At 33.8% G+C, this 25,460-nt stretch overlaps 2 protein-coding genes across 2 annotated transcripts; both read right to left on the bottom strand.

Moving 5' to 3' along the window:
* Positions 1-357: 357 nt before the first annotated feature.
* On the bottom strand, positions 358-15,100 carry LOC126859078 (protein PTHB1). The gene is made up of 12 exons (XM_050610006.1): positions 14,766-15,100; positions 14,029-14,117; positions 9,658-9,922; positions 8,841-9,091; positions 8,420-8,550; positions 6,228-6,405; positions 5,799-6,044; positions 5,236-5,478; positions 3,734-4,017; positions 3,038-3,208; positions 1,391-1,528; positions 358-909 (listed from the first exon to the last, which is right to left on the bottom strand). Exons 1-12 carry the CDS (start codon positions 15,038-15,040, stop codon positions 679-681), a joined length of 2,502 nt encoding a protein of 833 aa, XP_050465963.1. The 5' UTR covers positions 15,041-15,100; the 3' UTR covers positions 358-678.
* A 1,240-nt stretch (positions 15,101-16,340) lies between these two features.
* Positions 16,341-25,052, bottom strand: LOC126856989 (uncharacterized). The gene is made up of 16 exons (XM_050606053.1): positions 24,714-25,052; positions 24,412-24,527; positions 23,954-24,124; positions 23,515-23,768; positions 23,074-23,282; positions 22,660-22,934; positions 22,234-22,428; positions 20,131-20,275; positions 19,504-19,857; positions 19,248-19,363; positions 18,384-18,554; positions 17,927-18,180; positions 17,502-17,710; positions 17,057-17,331; positions 16,705-16,899; positions 16,341-16,637 (listed from the first exon to the last, which is right to left on the bottom strand). Exons 1-16 carry the CDS (start codon positions 25,050-25,052, stop codon positions 16,577-16,579), a joined length of 3,339 nt encoding a protein of 1,112 aa, XP_050462010.1. The 3' UTR covers positions 16,341-16,576.
* Between the last annotated feature and the right edge of the window lie 408 nt (positions 25,053-25,460).

Raw genomic sequence — 25,460 nt, forward strand, 5'->3', positions numbered from 1 at the left:
ATATATATATATATATATATACCCTCCCCCGTCCCCCGTACATTCTTCCCATTAATTAGCTTCGAAAAAGCGGAATCGTGGCGCCAGCCAGTGAATCACTCAAACTACACGTTACGCCGTTCAACTTTGCCTATTTCGATAATATGCCGCAGGCATATGGAATGAAATTATCGCGCCGCAGCGCCGGCGCGTACAGATGCACTTACGTAAACCACGTTTGACTTGATCGTGTTCGTGCATAATATAATACGCAAGCGTCGCACCTGCGTAGTGGCGTATCGATACGTATTACGTGCAATCACACAAGTCGAGATATGCCTGATATATATATGCGCAGGTAATTCTCGAGATTCTCTTTTTTGTGAAGGATAATGAAGCGATCAATCGCGTGTCGATGGAGTCTTTTTGAGAACCGATCTGACAGAATTCAACTTCTGTTTTGTTGTGTATTTAAAATTCCATTTCATCTTTTTCAATAAAATAAAATAAAATGCCATTAAAATGTATTAAAATATCTTTTTTTTTTTTTTTTTAAGGAGACAAGTAATTTTATGAATTGGAATTTTATTTTTTGAAAAAAAAAAAAAAGAATTTTATTCAGGATGTAATGGCTTATGACATGACTTTTTTTTATTTCAAGCACTTAAAGTAATAAATTAGAATTTGATACAAAGATGTCTAAGAAGAAGTGCCAGCTTCCAATTGTTCATTTTCAGCAATATTGGTACTTTCTTGATAACTGTCGAGACGTTCGATCGCGTGAATTAGACGCTTCTTTAATTTTGCGAATTCTTTGGCGGACGTCATCTTGCTCAGTGTCGCGGGCTTCGCGTCTAGATGACCGATGGATTTTTTAGACATAGACCGTAGGAAAGCGCTCAGACTAGCATCGGCGATCTCTTCCCAATCCTGTGGAATCGATCGATCGTACGCTTATCGGAAAAGAAATAGTAGAAGGGAATGGCAGCGACACGGTCAATCAAACGCGCGACAACGATAACGAAATCTCGGTACGATGATGGCGAACATTGGCCAATCTAGCTCTTATAATTGAAGATATATCTCTGCATTTGTATTTCTAATTATGTGCAAAATATGCGATTTTATCATAAATTTTGTACATATAATATATAGATGCATTAAAACAGATTTTGTAATATATAATTTATTTATTATTAACTTTGATATGAAATTTATATATATTATATATGAAAAATTAATGTACATATCTAGAAAATTGATGTCACAGAATTAATAGAAATAAATTAAACGTGTACATTGAAAATTGTTTAAATAATATATTTTTTAAATTAAAATTATGTTTTAGACGCATGTGCCGAGTGTGAATTTTTTTCCGCTTACAGCGGAAAGATTGACCGATAGTACTTACGAGTTCGTCGCGCAGCTGCGGCTCGAATCCGATCGCGGCTTCGAGCATCGTGTACTTATCATCGTTTACATTGAGCCGCAACAGCAGGAGCAGTAACCTCACGGCACACCGCAAACCGTGGCCGGTACGTTCTCGTTCCTGTAACAGTCCAATTATCGTGTTCTGCGTTACGTCAAACGAACACTGGCGGACTGCATATCGTCGATCTGTCTATGCTACTCGTTTTGACGATGCCAGCCAAAATTTGAGTTTTTTCAGAAATTGATATTCAGGTATCGATATGGTATCATTTTGTCAAAAAGTCGGGGATTTTCGATACTTTCTTTTTCTAATTTTTTTCAATTAATTTTTGTCTTTTATAATGTGTAGTATTTTCAGGATGAAGTCCATCATCGAAATTATACCGATTTTAATTCCTCTCAGAATAATCCTCGAGGCAAGATTGATTCTAGAATGAAACTAAAAACTATATTTGTTCGTTAATTCACTTTTTTTCGCCTCTACATATTCTCTCGATGGAAGTAGCGATTATTCTCGCGCTCCGTTTGCTTTCTCTCCAATATAAGAGTTATTAATTTTAATTTGATTCTCCATCGCATCCGCCAATTATACACAGATTAATTTCTGATTGTACTTCCTAAGAATTCAATTGTATAGATGGGATAGAAAAAATTTCAACAATAGTAGCCAGCTTCTTATTACGAAGTCGCAAAAATGCATCGATTACACATGGATTATTTTTAATTTGCCTTGATATCTCGCGCTTTCAAGTCGTTCACAATGATGACGAAACGATATTCTTCTCGTTATTTCTCTCTTCATTATCTGTCTAAACACGGCTCGCGTCCTTTCCCGGGAGTGCCATAAATCTCGCAAATAATAAGCCATTCGAGCGCGACGAGAGGAATCGAGTAACGATCATATGGCAGCAGGTTCAGGCGCGCTGATATGGTTTCGCGAAACCGCGTTGGCGTGATCGCCATCTCCGCTTGCAGATCGGTGGGCGATAAAGCGTGTGGCATACTGTATCGCGATAGCGATCGATGCGGCTCTCTCGCGTATTTTATACGATCGAGATTACGGTCACCGCTCCCACCGTTCGCTGCCAGCATCGAATGAATATAAGCACGAGCAACTATACAGGCCCAATTATCGTGCATAACTTGCGAGCAATATCGATACATTTTTAATTCTAGGATTATAGTTTTAATTATTATAGAAGAATTATTCATCTTTCCGACAAAAATTATATAAAAGTTGTAGATGAAAATATTTTGCAGTTGATCGGTTACGGAAAAATAAAAAAGATTTTCACATATGTACATCGCAAATATTATTTCGACACAAAAATTATAAAAATTTTGATACCAAAGTTAAATCTTATATATAAAAAAGGAGAATTTCTATTGTTAAAATATTAGAACCAGTGCTAACAAAATATATGATACGGTTTTAGTAGTTGCATTAAATATGCAATATGAAAATTTGGTGATGAGAATCAAATTATTGCTTCCACAATTTTATGATAAAACAAAATTGGAATCGTTGAACATATTTAGGTCAAATGATGGTAAGGTCATCAAATCGATTATTCATATATAACGAGTTGCTTGTACAAGGAGAAGAAGATGAAATTCGGTCAATTACCGCTCGTGCGATCGCGAGATCATCCAGAAGCGCGAAGATCGCATGATAGGTCGATTCCAAGAGGAACGGCAGTCCGGTCGCGGCCAGAGATCGGGTGTTTCGCTCCCTCACGGCGCGCAGCATCCTCCTCTCGATGTTTCTCAATTGGGTCGATAGCAGCCCGATCTCGTTCTGTACTTGCGAACAAAAAAGAACATGCCGAGAAGGAGAGATGGGGAGGGTAATTAATCGACGGCGACGGCGATGTTAATGAATCGGACGCCGCCGACGTCGTCATCATCGTCGTCGTCGTGATTGCGAGAGAAGTTGATCTTTAATCTTACGGTAGTGGTGAAAGCATAAGCTTTTGAAGAAAGAGAAAGAAAGAGAAGTAAAAAATAAAATATTTTTTCGAAATCTAACTCAATCAATATACATATATATAATTTTGCGAAAATTTTTAATTTATTAACGCTTTAAATTTGTCGTGCGATGAAAAATGAAATAGAAATTGAAATTAATAATAACAGTGAGAAAAGGATAAAAATGTTAGGATTGATAAGAACACAATTTTAAATTAAAAAAATCAAAATTAAAATTACATTAAAAGTCTCGTCTGAAGGACATAAATGTTTTTTTTTTTTTTAATCAAGCACTATTTGATCATTGCGTATCAATATTAGACGTTTGCATTAAACTCTCATTTAAATGAATTACCGCGATTTTGTCAGCCTCCTGGCGACTACGAAAGTGAGCCTCCATTTGAGACTGAACCAGCTGTATGTGATTTTGCGCGATGGTGGTCGTCAAGTTTCCGGTGGCCTTATCTTTGAGTCTATTCACCAACTGCTGAATCACCAAGGCCATCGAGAGCCCGTCGTTTGATTGCACTCGATATCGGTTGCTGGTAGCACCGGAAACGATTGTCACCACGCTACCAGTTTGCACGTGTTGCAAGCCGAGCGTATTCCAATTTTGTCTCTGCACGTCTCCTGTAAGCTCTATGAAGAATTATTGTAAATTAAGAGTTTTTCTTAGCGAGCTAATTTTTTAGAAAACAATTAGACTAAAAAAATCTCACTGCTCAGATGTACTTTCAAGCATACTTTACTTTTATTACGTATTTGATGTTCAAAAGATATTAATTTTTCTTGAAATTTTTTTTAAGAAAAAAAGATTTGAGAATTCTAGATAGTTGAACAAGCTTGCAATTAAAATTATAATTGCAAACTATAACTATAATTAAAATTATATTCTCCCAGTCTTTGTATTTTATATTTGACATATTGAAACTGGAGAAAGAACGTAGTTGACATTTTTATAATTGATATTTTTGAACGATCGCAGAGAAGGGAAGAAATTCACTTAACGAGTATTTTATCGACTTTAAATTACGAATCTACCAGGTATGCGAGGCTTAAAGTCGAGTGGCCGATAAAAGGAAGAAAATGCGCCGTGATTGAAGAGGTCCGGGTAAGATTCCCGGGGTCCCGCGCGACGTCTGATTATCGTATTAGGTGGGCCGAGGGTCCGCGCATTTAAAGTCTTGGAACGAGAGAGAAAAAGAGCGAGAAAGAACAGGAGAAATAAACAGAGAGAGAGAGAGAGAGAGAGAGAGAGAGAGAGCGAGAGAGAGAGACTGGATTCTTTAATATCGCCGTTCGCAAACGAGACATCCTAATTCTCTTAGCCACAATTTCCTGGCCCGTAATTTCGAAGACGAAGAACAGGGAAGGGGAGGGGGAGAGCGAAATACCGAGGCAATGGGAGTAAAAAAAATTCGTGACTTTTTAGAGAATTCTTGTACGGCGATTGTGGGATCAGGGCGGTATCGCAAAAGCCGCGAAATATAAGAGTCAATCAAGTCATCAGTCTATACAAACAATCAGTTTCTTTTTGATCGTTAATATTCGGGATTTTATCTTTATAAATTTTAAATTACTCGCGCATTTTTATTGCATTAAAAATATTAAACTGCAATGTTACGTGGCTTATGCATTACGTACATATTTCGCTTCTTGCGATAAAAAGGAAATTTTATTGTGAAATTCGTTGCGATATATTTCTCGTTATGATAAATACAAACAAAATCTAAATCTCGAGAAAAGATTTTCGAGGACATGTTTGAAGATATAGTTTTTTTATCACGGTTGCTGCCCTGGTCGCGAGACACGGGGAGAGAAAAGGGAAGGAGAGAGCATTATAAACGATGGATTTACCGGGAAACAGCTGACTAAAAGCGACGAGGGGCTCGCTGCACTTGATGGTCGCCGTGAAGGTGGACGTGTTCTCCGGCGGGCAGACCCTCAGCATCATCTTCAGGGGCAGCTGGGCCATCTTCTGAAGTACGCGCAGGCTCCCACGATCCGCCGTCTCGTAGCTCGCCGTGATTCTCACGACTGATGACAACGCCGGCAGATCCGCGCTCGCGTAGATCATCGTGCGCAGAATGTGCCGGTCACCTTCGCATTCGCGTTTTCGGTTAATTGGCCGAGAATTAGCAGCGATTGCATCGACATTCCAGCAATTAAATCGTATCGATAAAAAATAAGTAAAGAAGCGAAGAAGAACACGCATATAACATATAATAAATTAGTATAAAAAAATATAAGATTTATTATATATATTGTTTTTTTAATATTACATTATACATCGTTTAATTTCTCTCTTTCTTTTTGTATTTTTAGCGATGACGATTTTTTTCAACATTGTTCTGGAATGTCCATTTTCTTTATTTAGACTTGGCGCGTCGTAAATATATAATTCTATGTGACTCGCTTACAAAGATTGGTAATAACGTGGCAATTTTTCTCGGCGACAAACGGCTTCGAAACGTCCACGCACACCTGAACGTCGCGTAACGTCGTGTACGTGGATAATTCTATAGTGATTCTGCACATTAAATTACGACTCTCCGTGTCGTCCTTAGAGTCTTCTCGGTTGCCGCGAGAACAGGGTTCCAGATCCGGAGACACTGTCACAGATATTATCAGCTCGGCGTCCATGGTGACGTTGGTCAGTTGATTGCCTTATAATTTCAATTATAAGATAATTAACGTTTAATAAAAGTTTAATTATATAAAATTCAATTATGCGAAACGCGACGATTTGGAGACTTCGAAGAAATTTAATTATAGATTATTATTCCTTACATGCGTCATCATTGATGATGACACATATTATGGGTATATTGATTCACGTTTATCCATACCGGAAATCTTATTTCTCTTTGCCAATTTGCGGAGCTCCATGAGTTCATCTTCGGCGGCCACGTAATCGTAACCGCGTCGATGAAGAGGAGGCGCGATAAATAACGACGGCTCCGAGCCCAAGTAGCAAGCCTCCAGCTGGCCCTCTTCGGAGAGAACGACGATCACTCCGTCTAAGTGCTAAAAAGAGATATAACAAACTCCGGATTACAAATTGATCAAAGAAACTGGATAAAAAAGAACTGCGAGAAACCTGCAATAGTCTGTGTGTAATACCATAGTTATTATCTTGCAGAATGGCGGAAGAAACTAAAGAGAGCTAAATTAAAGACTTGTCCGTACAAAAAATCGTCTGTCCTTTAAAATTAAAAATTGCAGTTATCTCTGAATTATAGCTATATGCATTTTGATCAAGACTAACTGTAAGGTCTGTCTATTTCAATTTTCAAGAATCTAATGCTAGATTATTTATTTTCATTTGAACGTTTATATAGAAAATTCTTTTCATATATTGACAAGCTGAAAGGCTGTTGACGAATCTTTCTGCTTTTGCAAAATAAAATAAAACTAATCATTCGTCGCTATTTTTCCGCGGCAGATTTAGGCATTTTCCAAGCCTCCATTATATACACGCGAAACAATTCTAGCTGTCACGACGACAGCTTACTGATTAACGAAGCGGAGTTCTCGGTATTAAGCTAATTAGCCAGCAATTCGCGCGCTAGTGTGTCCTCCGGAAAGACAACAATGGCAACCTTGCTGGACGCGCGCTAGCTCTGCGTGTGTGTGTGTGTGTGTGTGGCAGGACGATAAGATAAAACTAGGGTGATAATTGCCGGCTTCTCTCGTCCTTTCCTGCACTCTTGCGATCATTTTTCTCTTTCCCGGTCGGTTCATTGCCGATGTTTCGAGCCTCGAGCGTTTCTCTCGATCGTCTTCACCGCGCGCATTCCTCCCTTTTATCTTTACTCATTTTTCTCTTTTCTGTCTCTCGAATATTCGTTTTGAATGTTTTTAAAAATGAATAAGCAAAGGGAACAATTTATAATTAAACACTATCACTATAAACGATCTTGATTATCTCATCTTACGTGAGCAATTTATGTTCAACAAATAAAAATTGACAGTGGACGCAAGTAGCGTTAAAATCTACATTAAAAATACGGATCTCTCGATATCTCTCATAAAATTTTTAACGAAAAATTTATATTTTTATATCACAAATTCCTCCGAGATATACTTTTTTATGATAGATAAAATAAGATTTTTGTACGATTTTTTCATCTTAAAATTAGAGGATCAAGGATGCTCTTTTTTCTTTAAGACATGATATAGGTATACTATATTGAAGAAGCAAGGATACGATAGATCCGAGTCTGTCACAACGTTGTCGCAGAAACGACGACTGGCGGTGCCGATAGTGCGACACGGAAGAGGAACACCGATATGACGAAGGTCCCGCTCGTTCCTTTGTCAAATGTCATCGGCTCTGATTGCGGACTATCGTGACGAATGTAGATACGCGCGCCATTGAGAGGTTTCCTTTCTCTCTCTCTCTCTCTCTCTCTCTCTCTCTTTTTAAAGAGCAGTTCTGCCGTTTTTCTCTCTTATTACTTACGACATCGTTATCCGGATAAGACAACTTCTCGTTGGTCGATAATCCTTTTTTATCTCCGCCTATTCTCATCTCGGCGAAGATTGATAGGCGCCTTCAGATATAACATTTCAATCATCGTTAAACTTACTATTCTTACCAAGGACGAGGTGATAAAATAAAATCTATAAAATTTGCATGATGGGTTATCAATATGAATTTAACCTTGTAGATGAGGCATTCTTTCTCTGAAAAAATATGTTAACTCCACGCGTTGCAAAAAAGTTGATATATCTTATCTTTATATAATGCTTTTTTTCATATTGTGGCAGATTGTAGTACGTCAAAATCGTAGCACAAATTGTTGTATGTTTAATATATAATATACAATATATATATATATATATATATATATATATATATAATATCAGATATTATTTCTTTATTTTTCACATAACGCACACAACTTGCTATTTCAAAAAGACAAAAATTAAGAAAAAGAGTTAAGCCTTTTTCTCGATGACAAGTTATGACAATTTTTACGAAATAACATCGTGTCGTGTGACAATACGGAAGTTTCAGAATTATGCAATTGCTTACCTGAAAATGCGCTCGAGTTACGGCGACCGGAGTAAGAGGCAGCTGAGCCGACCACTTAAGAGTCGTACCCTCGTAAATCATCATGGTACTCGTGTCAGCGATTACGAGCACCATCAGCTTGCCATCCGGTTCTGTAAGCATCACGCTCAATTAGTACACTTATTTTCTATCCGTTAAAAGTAATTAGACGTGTCGCATCGTGCATCAGTCGTACGAGCACAATTCTCTGTCCTCTCCAACTTGTTTGCTTCTTCTCCCTTTTTTTTTTTCGTGAGAAAAAAAATAGAGAGAAAGAGATATGTAGAAGAAATTAAAATACCGAAACAACGATAACAAGATGAATTGATTCGTCTTTTTTCTTCTCTATTTCTTTTTCTTTTGATAAATTTACAAGATTAATACTGTCAATTAAAATATATACCTATCACGTAGGCTTGAAAGCAGAGAGCCTTATACTCGAATCTTTTCGCGTATTTTAAAGAGACGCAATTGTCCTTTAAACAGTAGAGATTCTTTTCACCAAGCACGAGGATCCCGACCTCGAAACTGCTCAAGGTAACGGCGTCGATATCGAGAACGGCTTCCCCGATATTGTAACTCCAGTCCGGCTCCAGGTTCCTCGGCTTCCCTTCCGAGCGATCCTTACTTCCGAATTCCGCCATACTCTTATATCTGCAAAACGGCGCATATATATATATCTGCGATAATTTTATTTTATTAACATTAAATTCCCGTAATGTGATATAAATAATTCACACACGCGTCAGAGATTTTTCGAGAATGTGAGAAAATACATTTGCAAATTTTTTTGTATATGTTTTAAGAGAGATATTTTGCTTCCCTCTCTCTTTTTCTTTCATTTTGTTATTACCATTTTTTTGCAATGTTATTATTTGCATTAATTTAATTGCTTTAATGTACACAAACGCGCTAAATCAGAATTTTTTTATAGAATTAGAAATAGTTTTAAAAACATCATAATTATATATCTCTTTTCATATATCGAGCTTTGAAGCGATCTTCAGATCTTTGGCTAATTAGAAATTTTTTTCTCATCACACTGCTACGAGACTGTAGTGACTGTCCTATATATCGTTTCATTCGTCCTCTCGGCTCACACAATCCCGAAAGACGAGGCTGCAATCTGATACATCGCGGCCACATTATCTCTATATGCACCGGCAGGTGTTCATTGACAGGTTACTGGGAAAAACGGGTACACGGGTGGAACAACCTGCCTGTAGCATTCGAGGCTCCACGAGGAGCTCGACGTCACGAAGACGTCGTTCCGCGAAATGTAGACAATCGGCTCCGGCAGCAGTCGATTCCCAAGAACCAGGCTGAAGGTGGGAGTTTCCTGCTCATAAAAGAGAAGCGTACTGTCCAGGCACTGGACACAGAGGAAGTCCCGGCCCCGCACGCCGCCGAACGGCCCCGTCGTCAAAGATGCCGGAAATCGCGGCAGTAAATGCTCGTAAACGGCTTCCAGATCGCAACGATCTCCTGTAAAAAAAAAAAAAAACGCGATTTAAAAAGATTTCTAAATTTTCCTTTCTCTCTCTCTCTCTCTTTCTCTCTTATAAGTTGGTATTATAAATTTATTCTATTCTCTCGCGATTTATTATAATTAAATAAATTTGCGTTTTCCGGAGTTTCAGATTATTTCTTAGATTCTGATCTCATATGGACGATGTGAAACGATTTCTCTTATATTATTTTATTTATTGAAATCGATTGTTCGAGAGTGAAGCGATGCAATAGCATGTTTTGCCTTATTTTCGCCAAAAATGATTCGACCAATTGATGATACAATTATAATATATTATGTGCAGTGTATATTTTATAAAGATTTTAACAAGATATATATATATATATATATATATATATATATATATATATGATATATTGATTATACGAATTATTCTCTTTTATTCCATCTATGTCCACTTATTCGATCAATGTGGAGATTTCAATAACAAATTTTTTAAATTCAGAACTTTTATTTGTTTTAATACACTGTAACAATTTCTTTATATTTATTGGGAGTTTTTTTATTAGTCTCGCTTTTGTTAAACGATGAAATGTCGAGATTATTTATTGCGCAATTTATTAAGGTATTCGAAAAAAAAAAAAATACATTGGATTTCTTTAATCGCAACAACGAGAATCGCTGCGCTTTTTATTTCGACATTAAATCAGGTCGACATTATGTATACATGGACATATACAGTCCATAGACACATACGTTGCTGTTAATCGAGGAAATAAATACGCGAGATTGATGTACGAGCTCGGGCAGCGTTAGACAAGCGGCTCGAGCCGGCGAACAATCGTGATTCCTGTCCGTATATAGGTCAAGCCGCAATTCATCGTGGCCGCGTTTAAGCATCCAGACGAGAGTGATCGGTGATTTGCGTATTACATATATCATGACGTCAATGTTGTAATGAGCAAGTGAGAAAAAAGTTGAGAGCGAGATAAATATGGTTTCTTGATTCGAATAACAATACGGAGAGAAAAAAGAGAGAGATGGAAAAATTAAAGATATTAAAAATAAAAAGGGATAATTATTGCTGAATATTATTCTTATATACCTTATTAATGTATTATATAAAAATTATATTTTTACAAATATCTTTATTAATTTTGAATATTAAAATTAAAATCGTGGATTTTTCTCCTTAAAATCTCTGTATTAAATGAAGAGAAAATATCAGAGAAGAAAATTAAAGATATTAAAAATCTTTGACGGAAGATTTTTATTTTTAAACAAACAAGAAATATATCATTTAATGATTTTCATTTCTTGCTTGAATAAGGACATTGTACAATAAAAAGTCTCGGTGGCGTCTACGTGGTGTCGCAGGAAGTAGGCGTTGACTGTTTTCAACGCGATCTCGCAAAAGAAGTCAATCACAGACGACCGTCAATTTACGTGCACGCGAATACAACTCGCACGCAATTTGCGCTCTCCCCGCGAGCATGCAATCGGAACGGAACGGGAATCGGCGTGGATGTTTATTTTCTGTTTTTTTTTTCATCGCGAGGAAGATAATCGGAGCTCTCTCTCGCTTCCCGCTCCACGCCCGTCTAGGGCGCATGAAAGAGATATATACATGCACCACGACGACGTAACGGCGCTCGCGAGTTATTACGAAACGCTCGATGGTCGTGCGTTGTTGTTGCTTGCGTCTAATATCGGCTGGATTTAACGAGATATTAGCTCGAGGCGCCTCTCGATTCCGGATCACAGCGCGAGAGCAATCTTAAACACGAACGATCAAACCGATCATTTGGATCAGTAAATACTTTATCATTTTAAAGAAAAAATTTGAATTTAATAAAATCGTATATTTATACATATAGATTTATTTTGTTTCAATTAATACTAGTGATGGAAATCGTGAAAGATGAGATTTCTCGCGAAGAAAACACAAAGTTCGAGCTCATAAAGTGCTTGCGGAGAGAATAATTTCGGAGGCAAAATTATTATAGTATAAAATATGATTAGGTATCTTTTTATGAGATGTAACATAAAGATTATTTTTTAATATACTGTTGCGTTATTATTTTTTAATATATTGCTACATAATAGTGTTGTATATTATAGACACGATTTGTTTAAGTCTTCTAATGATCAACACTATATCACGATGCATATTCCCCTGCGGTTATATACATAATTTCTCGCATCGCTTGTGTAGAACTGCATTAATCATTACTATTAAGCGGTAAACATTTCTCACGTATTACGGCGTTTTAAGATAAGACTCTTTTCCTTGATTTCTTAAAAAGAAATATTTTTACTTCAAATCGCGCAAGGAATACGTCTAATCAAACGGATTGTGGACAGTTAAAATAGTTTTCCCAGTGTTACGTAAATAATGAGAAAAGGAAAAAAAGAGACTTGTTGCAACGACGTGTAATAAAATTTTCAATCGATTCACGATCGTAATGAGCGAGACTGCGCGACGCGTTTCTCCGTTCTTTGATACGCAGTATCGCGTGACTAAACGATCAGCATAAACATGTAAGATCCGCATTTATACTTCATATTTAGCATTAAATACGATCATCAGCATCATTTGCTGATATGAAGATCATACTCGATTTTATAATCAATGAAAAATCAGGCGATTACATATATATGGGATGTAGATATGGATAAAAAATTGATCGATCGATCGATCGATTTTCCATGTATGTAGCATAAAAATTTTAATTGTAATTAAAAATTCTTTAAAATAATTATAATAATTTCAGCAGCAAGATAAAACAATCGGATGTTTAAATGAGGTGAGGTTTCATTGTTTTAGGTGTCGCAAATTTGGAATATTATATTTTATAATTTGCAAATCTAAAATTAATCTGTTATCTATTGGAGCAAAAAAAACAATCTTTACAAGATATTGAATAAGCTATGAAACTCGTAATTTAATTTTAATGTCACATAACATATCGATATTACGATCGATGTAAAAAAACATTTTCTCATCGTTCTACAAATTTTAAAGCGTCAATGACAGCCTCAATAATTGTTTCTTAGACCATCATATGTACGTAACATGTTTTGTTGCAAGAGAATCCGATATGATATCGCGAAGTGATATCGGTTTTACGACTTGTGTGACGACACACACCGTCAGATGAAAATCATTCTGTCGTAATAGGCATCGACGCATCGCGAGATATTGCCGTAGCGACGTTCTCATTTATATCATTCGCTGTCGAAGAATTATTCGCGAATAATTTAGCGCTCTCGTGATGCGTAACGTTGCGCGGCTCGTTAACGGCGCAGCGCTCGCGGACATTTTATCTGCGTTGCCAGGACCGGCTCTGGAAAGATTTGGCTCAGGTTCTGAATTCTTCAAAAGATCCAGCAAAAAGTCATCATTTTACGTATTCTCTCTTCAAACAACTCATCTCAAACCTAAAATTTATAATAATACAGTAATAATATAATAACGAGATAATATGTAGTTTATAAAAATAATAAGGACAGCACTGATACTATATGTATAAATGGAATCAATGTAATATTTAATAATAATTGCGATAATAACGGCAGTAATAACAATAATGACAATAATGATAATGTCAATAATAAAAACAAAGATATTAAGATAATTGCAAAGTATATCACAAAGTAAAAAGATGTGTAATGATTCATATGTGATGATTCACGTATTATTACGTGTATTTTATCTACGTAGAATATATTTTATTTATGCAGATTTTCGTTTTTATAAATAATTTTTTTCATTTTCTTTTTGGTAAGTTCTTATTGATAAATTATGTTTATTGTTAAATCAGGCATGAGAAATCCAGTCGATCTTTCCAATCAAAGGCTTCATGATAATTTGATCTTATTAATGCCTATCTCTTTTCAAGATTGTCCTTTTGCAAATTTTTATTCAAATTAAGATCGTTAAAAGAACGATTTGTTTATTAAGTACATCCTGCCATTTATTAAATTGAATAGAGAGATCTCTAAAATTAGTCAAAAAGAGATAAAAGAAGTAAGTAAATTGTAAAAAAATCGATGTGTCAAGTTGCTTTTTAATTGGTTATTTTAGAACTTAATGTGGATATCATGTTACGTTACAAACCGTGCTCGTCGGAACCCTCGTTTAAGACAATGCTGTAAATGATGAGTTTTGTTGATGTCAATACCGCAAGTCGGGTATCTTGCGAGCCTCTGAAACAGATAAAAATATAGAATTTGAACAAAGAAATATTTATTGCAAAGTGCATTAATTAAAGATAAAGACATTAGTATTATGTTATTAATTATTTAAATACAGACACAATAAGTATAATTAACAAAAAATATTTATATAGATATAAATCTAAATATATAAAATAAATATTCAGCTATTTCAATATTTGATTCCTTGAAAGTAATATTGGGAACACAAGATTGCTAAAATAAATTATAGACCAAAGTAAAAATTTTTGCACTTTATCTTATTTATATGAAATAATGATTTAAAACTTGAAACTTATTTAAATAATACTCTAAAATTTTTATATATAGAGGGTATTAAAAATAAGTAATTTATTTTATATTTTAGCATGTATTTAATTTACTATTCGCAATTCGCTATTAGGTTTATTCGTGATTATACATAGTTTTATTATTTACCAATTTTTATTTTTATAATTTTTCAACAAAATTTGAAATTTGAGTTTTTCTCTGCATTAATTGATTTTAATGTTTTAAAATTATTTCCCTGACTTTCGCAAATTTTCCTCACAAAAGATCATGCATTTCGGAATTAAAAACGCGCAATTCTTCTCGTCACCGATAATCCTTTCACTTTGCAAGCATCGTGTCTTCACTTACGAGACAAATTTTCCCGCTTTTATGTCGACGATACAATCGCCTATTTGCGTCTCGATGAGCAGATCCGTGGACTTGTAGCCGCTCGGCATTTTCGTCTCGTCTATCCATTGCGATGACGAGCTATACATCCGCAGGAATCCACTGTGGCTACCGACAACGACGATATCTTTCCGGTCGGGGCCGAACAACGGCGCGACCAGGAGACTGCGCCTGTCGAAGGACTCGTCCACTCCGCACTGCGTTCTCCACCACTCTTTCGTCTTAAACAACGACATTTTTTTCGGGCCAAAATCAAGAATTTGGCATCGCGACACACGATGGAGGGTGCATTTATTTACAACTACTGCCGCAACTTTGTCTTATGCCGGGTTTATGTCAGGTTGCTATGACGCCGCGCTACCACAACATATAGTCGTCGATTACATAGGCGGTGCTTATCGAAGCTAAAGCTAATTAAAGATGCATAACGAAATCGCAGTGTAATTCCGCATTATTGCATTAAGTATCGAAGATAGGTATGCATTTTTCGAGGAAACGTTTGCATATTGCGCATCAGCCACGAAATTGTTGCACAGGCGCACAATGCTTCGTAAAAAAATTTGCGTACAAAAAATTACTAATTGCTTAATAATTGTGCTATAATTTATCAAAATTTAGAACTCTTGAATTATTAGGGTTTTAAAGATAGAGCACATTAAGTTTGTTTTGTTTTTTCTGCTGCAGATATATAGTATAGTTAATTGTTAATTGTCGATAAGTTAATATATGTTTGTCAAGAATATTCTTAAAACAAATTTCAGAAGAAAAAGGGTTTGACGTGAAGACATAAATTTCATTTTTTTAAATGTTATAATTTATTTTAATATTATAATTTATCATACTCTTATTATATAGATACGTTATAATATACATATTATGTATGTTATAATATATATACATATATTAACAAACTGTTTAATATAAAAGTAATTAAAAATAATTTTGATAAAAAAAATCTATTTGTTATATATTATGTAATTAATATACAGATTATTAATTATGCAGATTCGCATTTTCATATATCACCGCATTTTTTACATCGTGTAAATTAATGTGTAATTTCATCAGCAGATGGCAGTACATAGTAATCAATATACAAATTAACAGCAGTTGGAATGATAGATTTCTTTACTTGTTATTCTAGAAATTTTGTAATAAATAACCATCGAGAATTATATAACCTGGGTAATTTTGTTTTTTTTTTTTTTGTTTTTAGGATAATTTTCAATGTATAAATAAATTACCAAATATAAATAAAAAAATTGTATTAAATAGAAATGTATTAATAAAATTAGTATATTTTTTGCAACGTTTTGGTATAATCATAATAATATGAACATATAAGAATATACCATAATAATATGAACAATAATCTTTATTAGCATCTACGTGTGATTACAAGTTAATTAATCATTGTATTGTAAAACATAAGACAAGAATTTTATATATTTCAAGAAAAGAGCAATACTTTTTTTCAAGCTGAAATGTGCGATATATCGAGAAAGATTTACCAGGTTTTCTTTTAAACAAGTAGAATTGTGTATGTACCTCCCACTTTTAATTATCATACATTAATATTGATTATCAATTTTTCTTCGCGCGCGCATCGACCCATGAGATTCGCTGTTGCTGCAAAAATATGGATTGAACGAAAAATAAAATTTCTCAATAAATTTCTAAAATCACATTTTAATTTAAAATAAAAAAATTTAGTAAATATTGGTTTATTTTTTGGTTTATTTTTTTTTACGAATGTATATTTCTGCTGGTATTTAAACAGAGAAATCTATGATTGTTGCATCGGACATTTCTTCTCTCGCACGTGCGTTTTGCCTGTAAAGAAAGTGCAACAATAATATACTTAAAGGCACACATTAAGAAAATTTCTATTATACTTTACTTTTTATGCCATAAAAACTCAAGTGCAAATATGATTACGGTGAGAAGTATTCCGTAGCCCATTATGACCAAAGCGAAGTAACATTCCGTGATACCGATAGTGATGAAGCTAGTCTGACTCGAGCATACCGGTTTTCTCATATATAAACGATGCTCCTCGCGATATTTGAGTCCGTTTTCCTCTAATTTTAGAGCTCTGAAAACATTTTTTCTCAATATCGAATTATAGAAGATCACGAAGATCACAATCATATTATATTAAAGTTTAATTAAGAATTTAAGAAATTTTTATGCCAAGTAATTAAAATTTTAACAAACTTTTATTTGCGTAACGATAATTCGAGATATTTTACCCATTTTTTATTATCTCTAAATATGGCGACTGCATTTGTATGACGAGAAGCGGATATACGACTTTTAAGAAATCGATTTCAGTCAGGCCGCACTTCTCCTCTTCCTGATATGTATCTTCCATTAATTGGTAGACCGAACCGAACTCGCCGTGGAATGCGAAGAGTTCGTTTTTTATTCGACTTACACCTTCTTCAATGGACATCCAGTTGGATTTGCGTCCCTTTGGTTCGATTCGCTGTTCCACAATCGCTTTTCTAACAGGATCTTGAAATGACTGCCATTTCACAAAATATTTTTTTATTTTTTGCAATTATTTCTCGTTAATATAACATCGATAACGTAATAAACCTTAGAATATTTAATAATAATAATATAGTTTGCATTATTAATTACCACGGTTTCGACGCAGTTTATTTTACTAAATAAAAAAAAAAAAATACGAACCTTGAAATAATATCGGTTATACACGACATCCATCGCACCCAGCTTTAACGGGCTGTTGAGAAGATCCGAAAGAGTTTTGATAGAATCCGTGGTAGATTGCAGCAGGCCTACGATGTTTGCTGTGTAAGCCGCATAAAGACTGAGCGAAGAGAATAATAACATTAAAGTAACGATTCGAGGCGAGACTCTATACGGTTCGTATGCATATCCTATAAAAGAAAAATTTATAAATTTCATGTTGAACAAAATAAAATGAAAACATTTTATTTGTATATTTGCGAAATAAATATTTTCATCAAAATGTTTGAGTAATGAAATTTAATCTATTTTATCAGAGTTAATTTATCTTAACAAGTTTTTATTATTTTCAAATAATATTCGAAAATCAAAGTCAATGATAATATTGTCAAAAATTAATATTCTACCTTGTTGGGCAAATGCGCCTAAGATAATAAGTAAATTATCGCTGAATGTTTGCTTGCTTGGATTTAGTTGCTTCCAGTAATCTGCTGATTTTGCATTTTTATTTCGATGATATTCCAATTTGATGGACAAATAGAGTAAACAAAGAACCAAAATAAGAAACACAGCGATAGCTGTCCAGACGTTACGTTGAAAAGGTAGGATGAATATATTGCTCACGCTCGATAATAATGGTCGTCGAAATATGAAACGTGAGCTATATAAATATTATTATAAAACATATAATATAATTAGTAGTTTATATATAACTGATTTTTTTTAGTTTGCATAAATATCTATTAGGTTTATTCAAGTAATAAAGGTGATTTCCCGGCTTTTCTTCTAGATCTCTTTTTAGAGAGAGATAGAAAATCGATAAAATGATATTTAAGTTTAATAAATGGTGTTTACCTATCTTACCCAGTCTGCGTGTACAATTGGATATATTGTACAACACCGAGACGCTCTGCCACAAGAAATGTAGCGGTGCCACCGATATCGATCTCGCGTCGCTCCAGCATCCCGATCATTCCGCTCCAAGAGCCATTCTCTGTGCGATATCCCCAACTATTGCTAATTTCGAAACTTATACTGTAACGTGTAAAACGAAACTATGGAGAATTTCGAGTTAGCGATATGTCTAAAAGTATTTTATACATAGTGTATAATTAATAGAAAAAATTTGGAATTATTAGTAGTTTTTTGAAAACTTATTTTTAAATTCGTGTAAAAAGAAATATTTGATATATAGGATAAATATTTCGAAAAAAAACTACAATGATAAAAGTTCATTTTTCATTGAATGTTTCTAATGTGTATTTATATAAATATATTGAAAAAAGTAAAGAGAATTCAGAAATGTCATGATGTTTACGAGTTTGGTGATTAATTCAATATCAGATGAGGTTCAGATTTTTAAGCAGTCGATTAGATATAAGATGACATGGTGATTATGCAATTTTTTGTGGATTGTGTGGACGTTAATTAATTAACAAATATGTCATGATTTATTTAATAATGCGAACGGTTTTATTGTTTATTATTAAAATGATTTATAATTCTTTTTGACATATTATAATCGCTTGGTCTCTTCACTGTGTGACCTCGTTAATTAATTTTAATCGGATTGCGACTTTATTACGTTCTTCTGAATCTTGAATCCACAATTTAAGATTTTGCGAGAATATTCGTCAATTATTGCCATTAACTTTCATTGGCATTCTAACGTAAACGAGTCATTAAAATATTTTGACGTTTTTACGATAATGTCGAGATGAAACTCACGTTGCATTCATTTGATTCGCTAAATGAAGCATCCATGGATATCCAGCTTTCGTTACAGGATCTATTAGTTTATCTTCGAAATCAGTTAGATGATTGATCGTATTGGGATCAGTCATCTGTAATCGCAATAAATTTGGGAAAAATATATTTTTACATTCAAAAACATTTTAGTACAATGTGTTTGACATTTTGAAGCATTACAGTGATACAAAAGTGCCTTGCATGGCAGATGAATACGATAGTATTTATAAAGTACCACGAGAGCAGATTTAAGAGCCGTCTGTTGAAGATTTCTTCTTCGTGCCGAAGCCACGTCGAAAGTTTTCATTCGTAAACCATTTTCGACCGTCCAATTTCCGCGATTTTCCCATATCACTCCTCGCTGTGGACTCGGTCGATATACGGATGTTAGTTGGAATAAATCACCATCGAATCTTTTTGCTAGAACCACATCGCTATCAGGATAGACGGCTAAGTTCTCGAAAATCTCTAATATTGAATCATCATATGTAAAAGTTTTATTGGCATTATTATTGTTATCGTTTAGCGTCCTTCGATCTTGAAGGAGCAGCCATCTCATTGGGGCGACGAACATTCTATTCAAATTCACCTATGCCAGATAACAATCATAATTATTTTGCTTATCGAGAAACAAAGCGAGAGAATTCTTTGCGGCTGCTTAATACTAAAGATTTTATTTTTCATGATAATTGAATGTAATTTAAATTTATTATATATTGTATACATTATTTTGGATGAGATTATTAATATTGATTAACGATGAGAATCGCGGTTTTAATTCTTTTTTTTTCATTTGAGAGCTGATGGCGATATAATTGTTCTCGCGTCATATTCACGAGATGTACGAAAATGTACTTAGTACCTGTCGTAAAATTTCAATAGCGTAATCGCAATCCATATCCAATACGTATAGATTTTGATGTTCCAAATCATTGTAAATTCTCCGGTCGAAACTTGGGATGACATTATTACAGATGCTGTGTGTCAAGTGAAGACTCGACAATTTCCTAGATAATTTAATCGTCTCATCTGAGAAAAGAGGAAAAGTGAAAACCATTAAAATTCTTTTAATTTATTTTACTCTTTCAATCTTTTCATATATGTTTTCTTGCTTAAAATGAAAAGAAATTTTAATTATAAAATAATTTCTTAAGCCAACACACTACAATGATTTATTTTATTTCGATATAAACAAATATATAATTCATTATATTATAAACTGAGATCTTAACAAAATCGTTTTTTACTCATTATTTATTATTATTTTTATTTATTCAGTTATCATTTGTATAAACGCTAAAAATTTCGCTTGTCCAATACGTAAATGGTGAATTCTTGCCATAACTGATGCACAAGTGTAGAGATATCCTTGAGGGGGGGAATAAAATTGGCATCGTATCGATGATAAATTTTAAAATAACATCGTCGATCCGTTGAGAGAATGCGATTATGCCATTACCGAAAGACAATGCAAGAATACACAAGACAATGAGAAACATTCTGCGCTCTCTTGTATCCATCAAACAACTGCGCAGAGATTTCTTCGGCATGATATTTGGGATCGATAATATCGATTATCTGTACACTGTAATCTTTTCGCATTCTATGTACCGTGATTTCGCCTGTAATGAAGCCGCTTATGGGTCCGCGGAAAAATGTAATGAAGGGATAATTGACGCGCAATAAGCATTGCGTGTGTAATGCGAGCGTTACTACTACATATGAAATATTCAATCTTTGTGACAGATGCTACGTCGACGTAATATAGTCTGCAAACTGATTACTCATTACGTATCGCAAAACGTGTAATTTTGAAGCTTTGCCAGCTTTCGTAGTTCTTACAAATTTTTCTTAGTGCAATCATCGAGCACTATCTGAGACGTTGATAATAGTGCAAAGAATCTCGATGATACAGGAAATCGGAAATCTATGTTTTAGTGTGTGAAAAACCACAGCTGGGAGTTATATAGTTTATTGTTGTACTTGAATTGTGTACATTGTGTGGCTATACATAACTGTGTATTTTCCTTTTATTTACAAATATGCTGGTGAAATTTTTATGATGTGTAAGCAATTGCTTTATTGTTTATATTATTATATGTCCAAGTAATTTTATTATAGCAAGAATGATTTGCACAATCTAAATATATTATCATCGTTCACTTTGTTTATGACACTTGTGTTATTAACTCTTTTAGAGTGTTGCGAGGTATTTGCATAAATACTTTATCGCCTTAAGCAAAGAAGATTGCGTTTTGGTGATGAATCTATAATATAATAATAAAAGTTATATTATTCTTTAATCATTTATGCACACGTGCTATAATAAATGATTATCAAGCTATAAGAGGATAACAAACTTTTTTTGCACTGTGGATAATTTCCGCGTCAATTTTATTTGTAAAATAATACACATTATCAATGCAATTAGTGCAAAATGTTAACAAACTGAAAATAATTTTATCGAATATTATAGGAAAAAAAGAAAATCCGATGATAAAATGAAGAAAGGATTTCGGACTTTTGACTTAAAAAGAAAGATGTCTCTTGATTTATAAAGAAAATAATTGCATTTAACTATTTCTACTGATAATTCGCGTGATGAGTCAATGATCGGCACGTGAAACAAGTTTCCTCTCATTTTCTTATCGGTGTTTACTCACGAGATTGATGTTCTCGTAATCGTCGGCAATACGCGCATTTCGACGTTACTTTGCATGTATTCAGAATTAATACGTCCCATTTCGAAAATTCAGCAAATGTCGGAAACTTCTAGTTTTTCTTTGAACGAGCATACGTATATTTCTGCAGATATTTAATCAAAGTATTCAGTGTAATTAATGGTGTCTACATTTGACGTTTCTTCTAACGCCGCACGTGCCTTTTGTCTGCCAAAAAGAAAATTGTAAAATATTGTAAAGTAACATATAAGGTATGCAACAATAAAAGTTTTATTATTTCTTACTTCTTGTGCCACAACAACTCGAGCGCGAATACGATTGTGGTGAGAAGTATTCCGTAGCCCATTATGACCAAAGCAAAGTAGCATTCCATGAAACCGATAGTGATGAAACTAGTCTTACTCGAACATATCGGTTTTCTCGTATATAAGCGATATTCTGCGCGATATTTGAGCCCGTATTCTTGTAATTTTAGAGCTCTGAAAATATCTTTTCTGAGTATCGAATGTTTCAAGAATTATATATTATCACAAAGATTTGCCGATTTGTACGTAAAATGCATTATTAAAAAGAACGCGTTAATAGAATTTTTTCTCGAACTCTTGTAATATTCATTGTGTGTTAGTGTTGTTTAAATATAAAAATATTTCTATGACAGATACTTTGAATGTGAATGTTTATTTATGCGAAAATAATTCGAGATGCTTTACCCGTTTTTTATTATTTCTGAATAAGGCGATTGTATTTGTATTACGAGAAGCGGATCTGGGACTTTTAAGAAATTGATCTCAGTCAGACCGCATTTTTCCTCCTCCAGATATGTAGCTTCTATTAACTGATACAACGAACCGATTTCACTGTGAAATGCAAAGAGTTCATTTTTTATTCGACTTGCACCTTCTTCCATGGACATCCAGTTGGATTTGCGTCCCTTTGGTTCGATTCGTTGTTCCACAATCGCTTTTCTAACAGGATCTTGAAATGACTGCCATTCCATAAAATGCTCATTTATTTTTTATAATTATTTCTTATTGTTAATATAATTTTGATAACATAAAAAGCCTTAGAATATTCAATAATTATACAGTTTGCGTTATTAAATGTCATGGTTTCGATCTACAGACCTTGAAGTAATATCGATTATACACGATGTCCTGTGCACCCAGCTTTAACGGACTATTGAGAAGATCTGAAAGAGTTTTGATTGAATCCGTAGTAGATTGCAGCAGGCCCACTATATTTGCTGTATAAGCCGCATAGAGACTGAGCGAAGCGAATAATAACATTAAAGTAACGATTCGAGGCGAGACTCTATACGGTTCGTATGCATATCCTATAAAAGAAAAATTTATAAATTTGTAAATTTATAAATTTCATGTTGAACAAAATAAAATGAAAACATTTTATTTGTATATTTGCGAAGTAAATATTTTCATCAAAATGTTTGAGTAATGAAATTTAATCTATTTTATCAGAGTTAATTTATCTTAACAAGTTTTTATTATTTTCAAATAATATTCGAAGATCAAAGTCAATGATAATATTGTCGAAAATTAATATTCTACCTTGTTGGGCAAATGCGCCTAAGATAATAAGTAAATTATCGCTGAATGTTTGCTTGCTTGGATTTAGCTGCTTCCAGTAATCTGCTGATCTTGCATTTTTATTTCGATGATATTCCAATTTGATAGACGAATAGAGTAAGCAGAGAACCAAAATAAGAAATACGGCGATGGCTATCCAGACATTTTGTTGAAAGGGCAAGATAAATATATTGCTCACGCTTGACAATAATGGTCGGCGAAATACAAATCTTGCTCTGCAAATGAGGAAAATTCTCTTATAAAATATCCATAATTAATGATAGTTCAAATATATATTTGATTTTTTTTTCAACTCGATTAAAATTATATCATTTTCTTTTCTCTTCATAGTTCTATATTTAGAAAAAGAAGAAAAGTAGAAAATGTGAATGGAATCAAATTTAATAAATGTCTATCTTACTGAGTGTGTGTGTATAATTGGATATATTGTACGACACCGATACGTTCTCGTACAAGAAATGAAGCGGTGCCGCCGATATCAATCTCGTGTCGTTCCAGCATCCCGATCATTCCGCTCCAAGAACCATTTTCTGTACGATATCCCCAGCTATTTGTTGTTTCGAAACTTATTCTGTCGTACAAAATAAAAGTACGAAATTTTAACTTACAGCATTTTTAAAGCATTGCATACACGCATATATATATATATATATTTTTTTTTTTTTTCCAGTTTTGTAAGTTCATCATATCGTGTCTCTTGTTTTTGCAAACGAGAACTATTAACAAAGAGAAACTGTTTCTCAATCAAAATCAAGTTAAATAAAAAAATTATGAAATATTATTAATACTAAACACACACACATATATTCTAATAATGTCTAAATATTTTGGTTTTCTACAGTAATGTCAAGTACTCACGTTGCATTCATTCGTTCTGCTAATTGAACTACAGATGGATATCCAGCTTTTGCAACTGCATCGATAGATTTATCCTTGAAATCAGTTAGATGATTGATCGTATTGGGATTCGTTATCTACAATCATAATAATAATAGAAAAATATATTTGTTCAAAAACATTTGGAATATTTAAAATCAAGGCTATACATTGTGGCATTTTTAAAATTACATTATGTAATTGATGATACATATGTTGTGTTTGCAAATAAAATATCTTTGATATGTATTCGTTGATATGCTAATGTATGGTAGACAAAGTACCACGATAGCAGATTTAAGAGCCGTCTGTTGAAGATTTCTTCTTCGTGCCGAAGCCACGTCGAAAGTTTTCATTTGTAGACCATTCTCGATCGTCCAATTTCCACGATCTTCCCATATCACTCCTCGCTGTGGACTCGGCCGATATACGGATCTTAGTTGGAGAAAATCACCGTCGAATCTTCTTGCGAGAACTACATCGCTATCGGGATAGACGGCTAAGTTCTCGAAAATCTCCAAAATTGAATCATCATATGTGGAAGTTAAATTGGCATTATCATCGTTATCGATTAGCGTTTTCCTATTTTGAAGGAGCAGCCATTTTGTCGGGGCAATGAACATTTTTTTTGAATGTGCCTGCCATTAAATTTGAAATATATATATATATATATATATATATATATATATATATATATATATATTGATTGTTATAATAACTAACAGAAGATTAGTATACAGATAATTTTAAATATATGGTAATTATAATTCCTATCAAAATTACATTTCTTGTATGCAGAAACAGCACGTAGATATTTTTTGTTGCATTTTAATATCAAATTTCAATATTAATATCAGTTTTAATCAGTATTTTTATCATGTTGTAAATAAAATTTATTTTATTTTATTGAAAAACTCAGAGATTTTTACATTTTTAAAACTTGCTACCTGTCTTAAAACATCACTGGCGTAATCGCAATCCAAGTCCAGCACATACAAATTTTGATGTTCTAAATTATTGTAAATTCTTGG

This window comes from Cataglyphis hispanica, chromosome 2, assembly GCF_021464435.1.
Source record: "Cataglyphis hispanica isolate Lineage 1 chromosome 2, ULB_Chis1_1.0, whole genome shotgun sequence".
NCBI classification, from domain to species: domain Eukaryota; kingdom Metazoa; phylum Arthropoda; class Insecta; order Hymenoptera; family Formicidae; genus Cataglyphis; species Cataglyphis hispanica.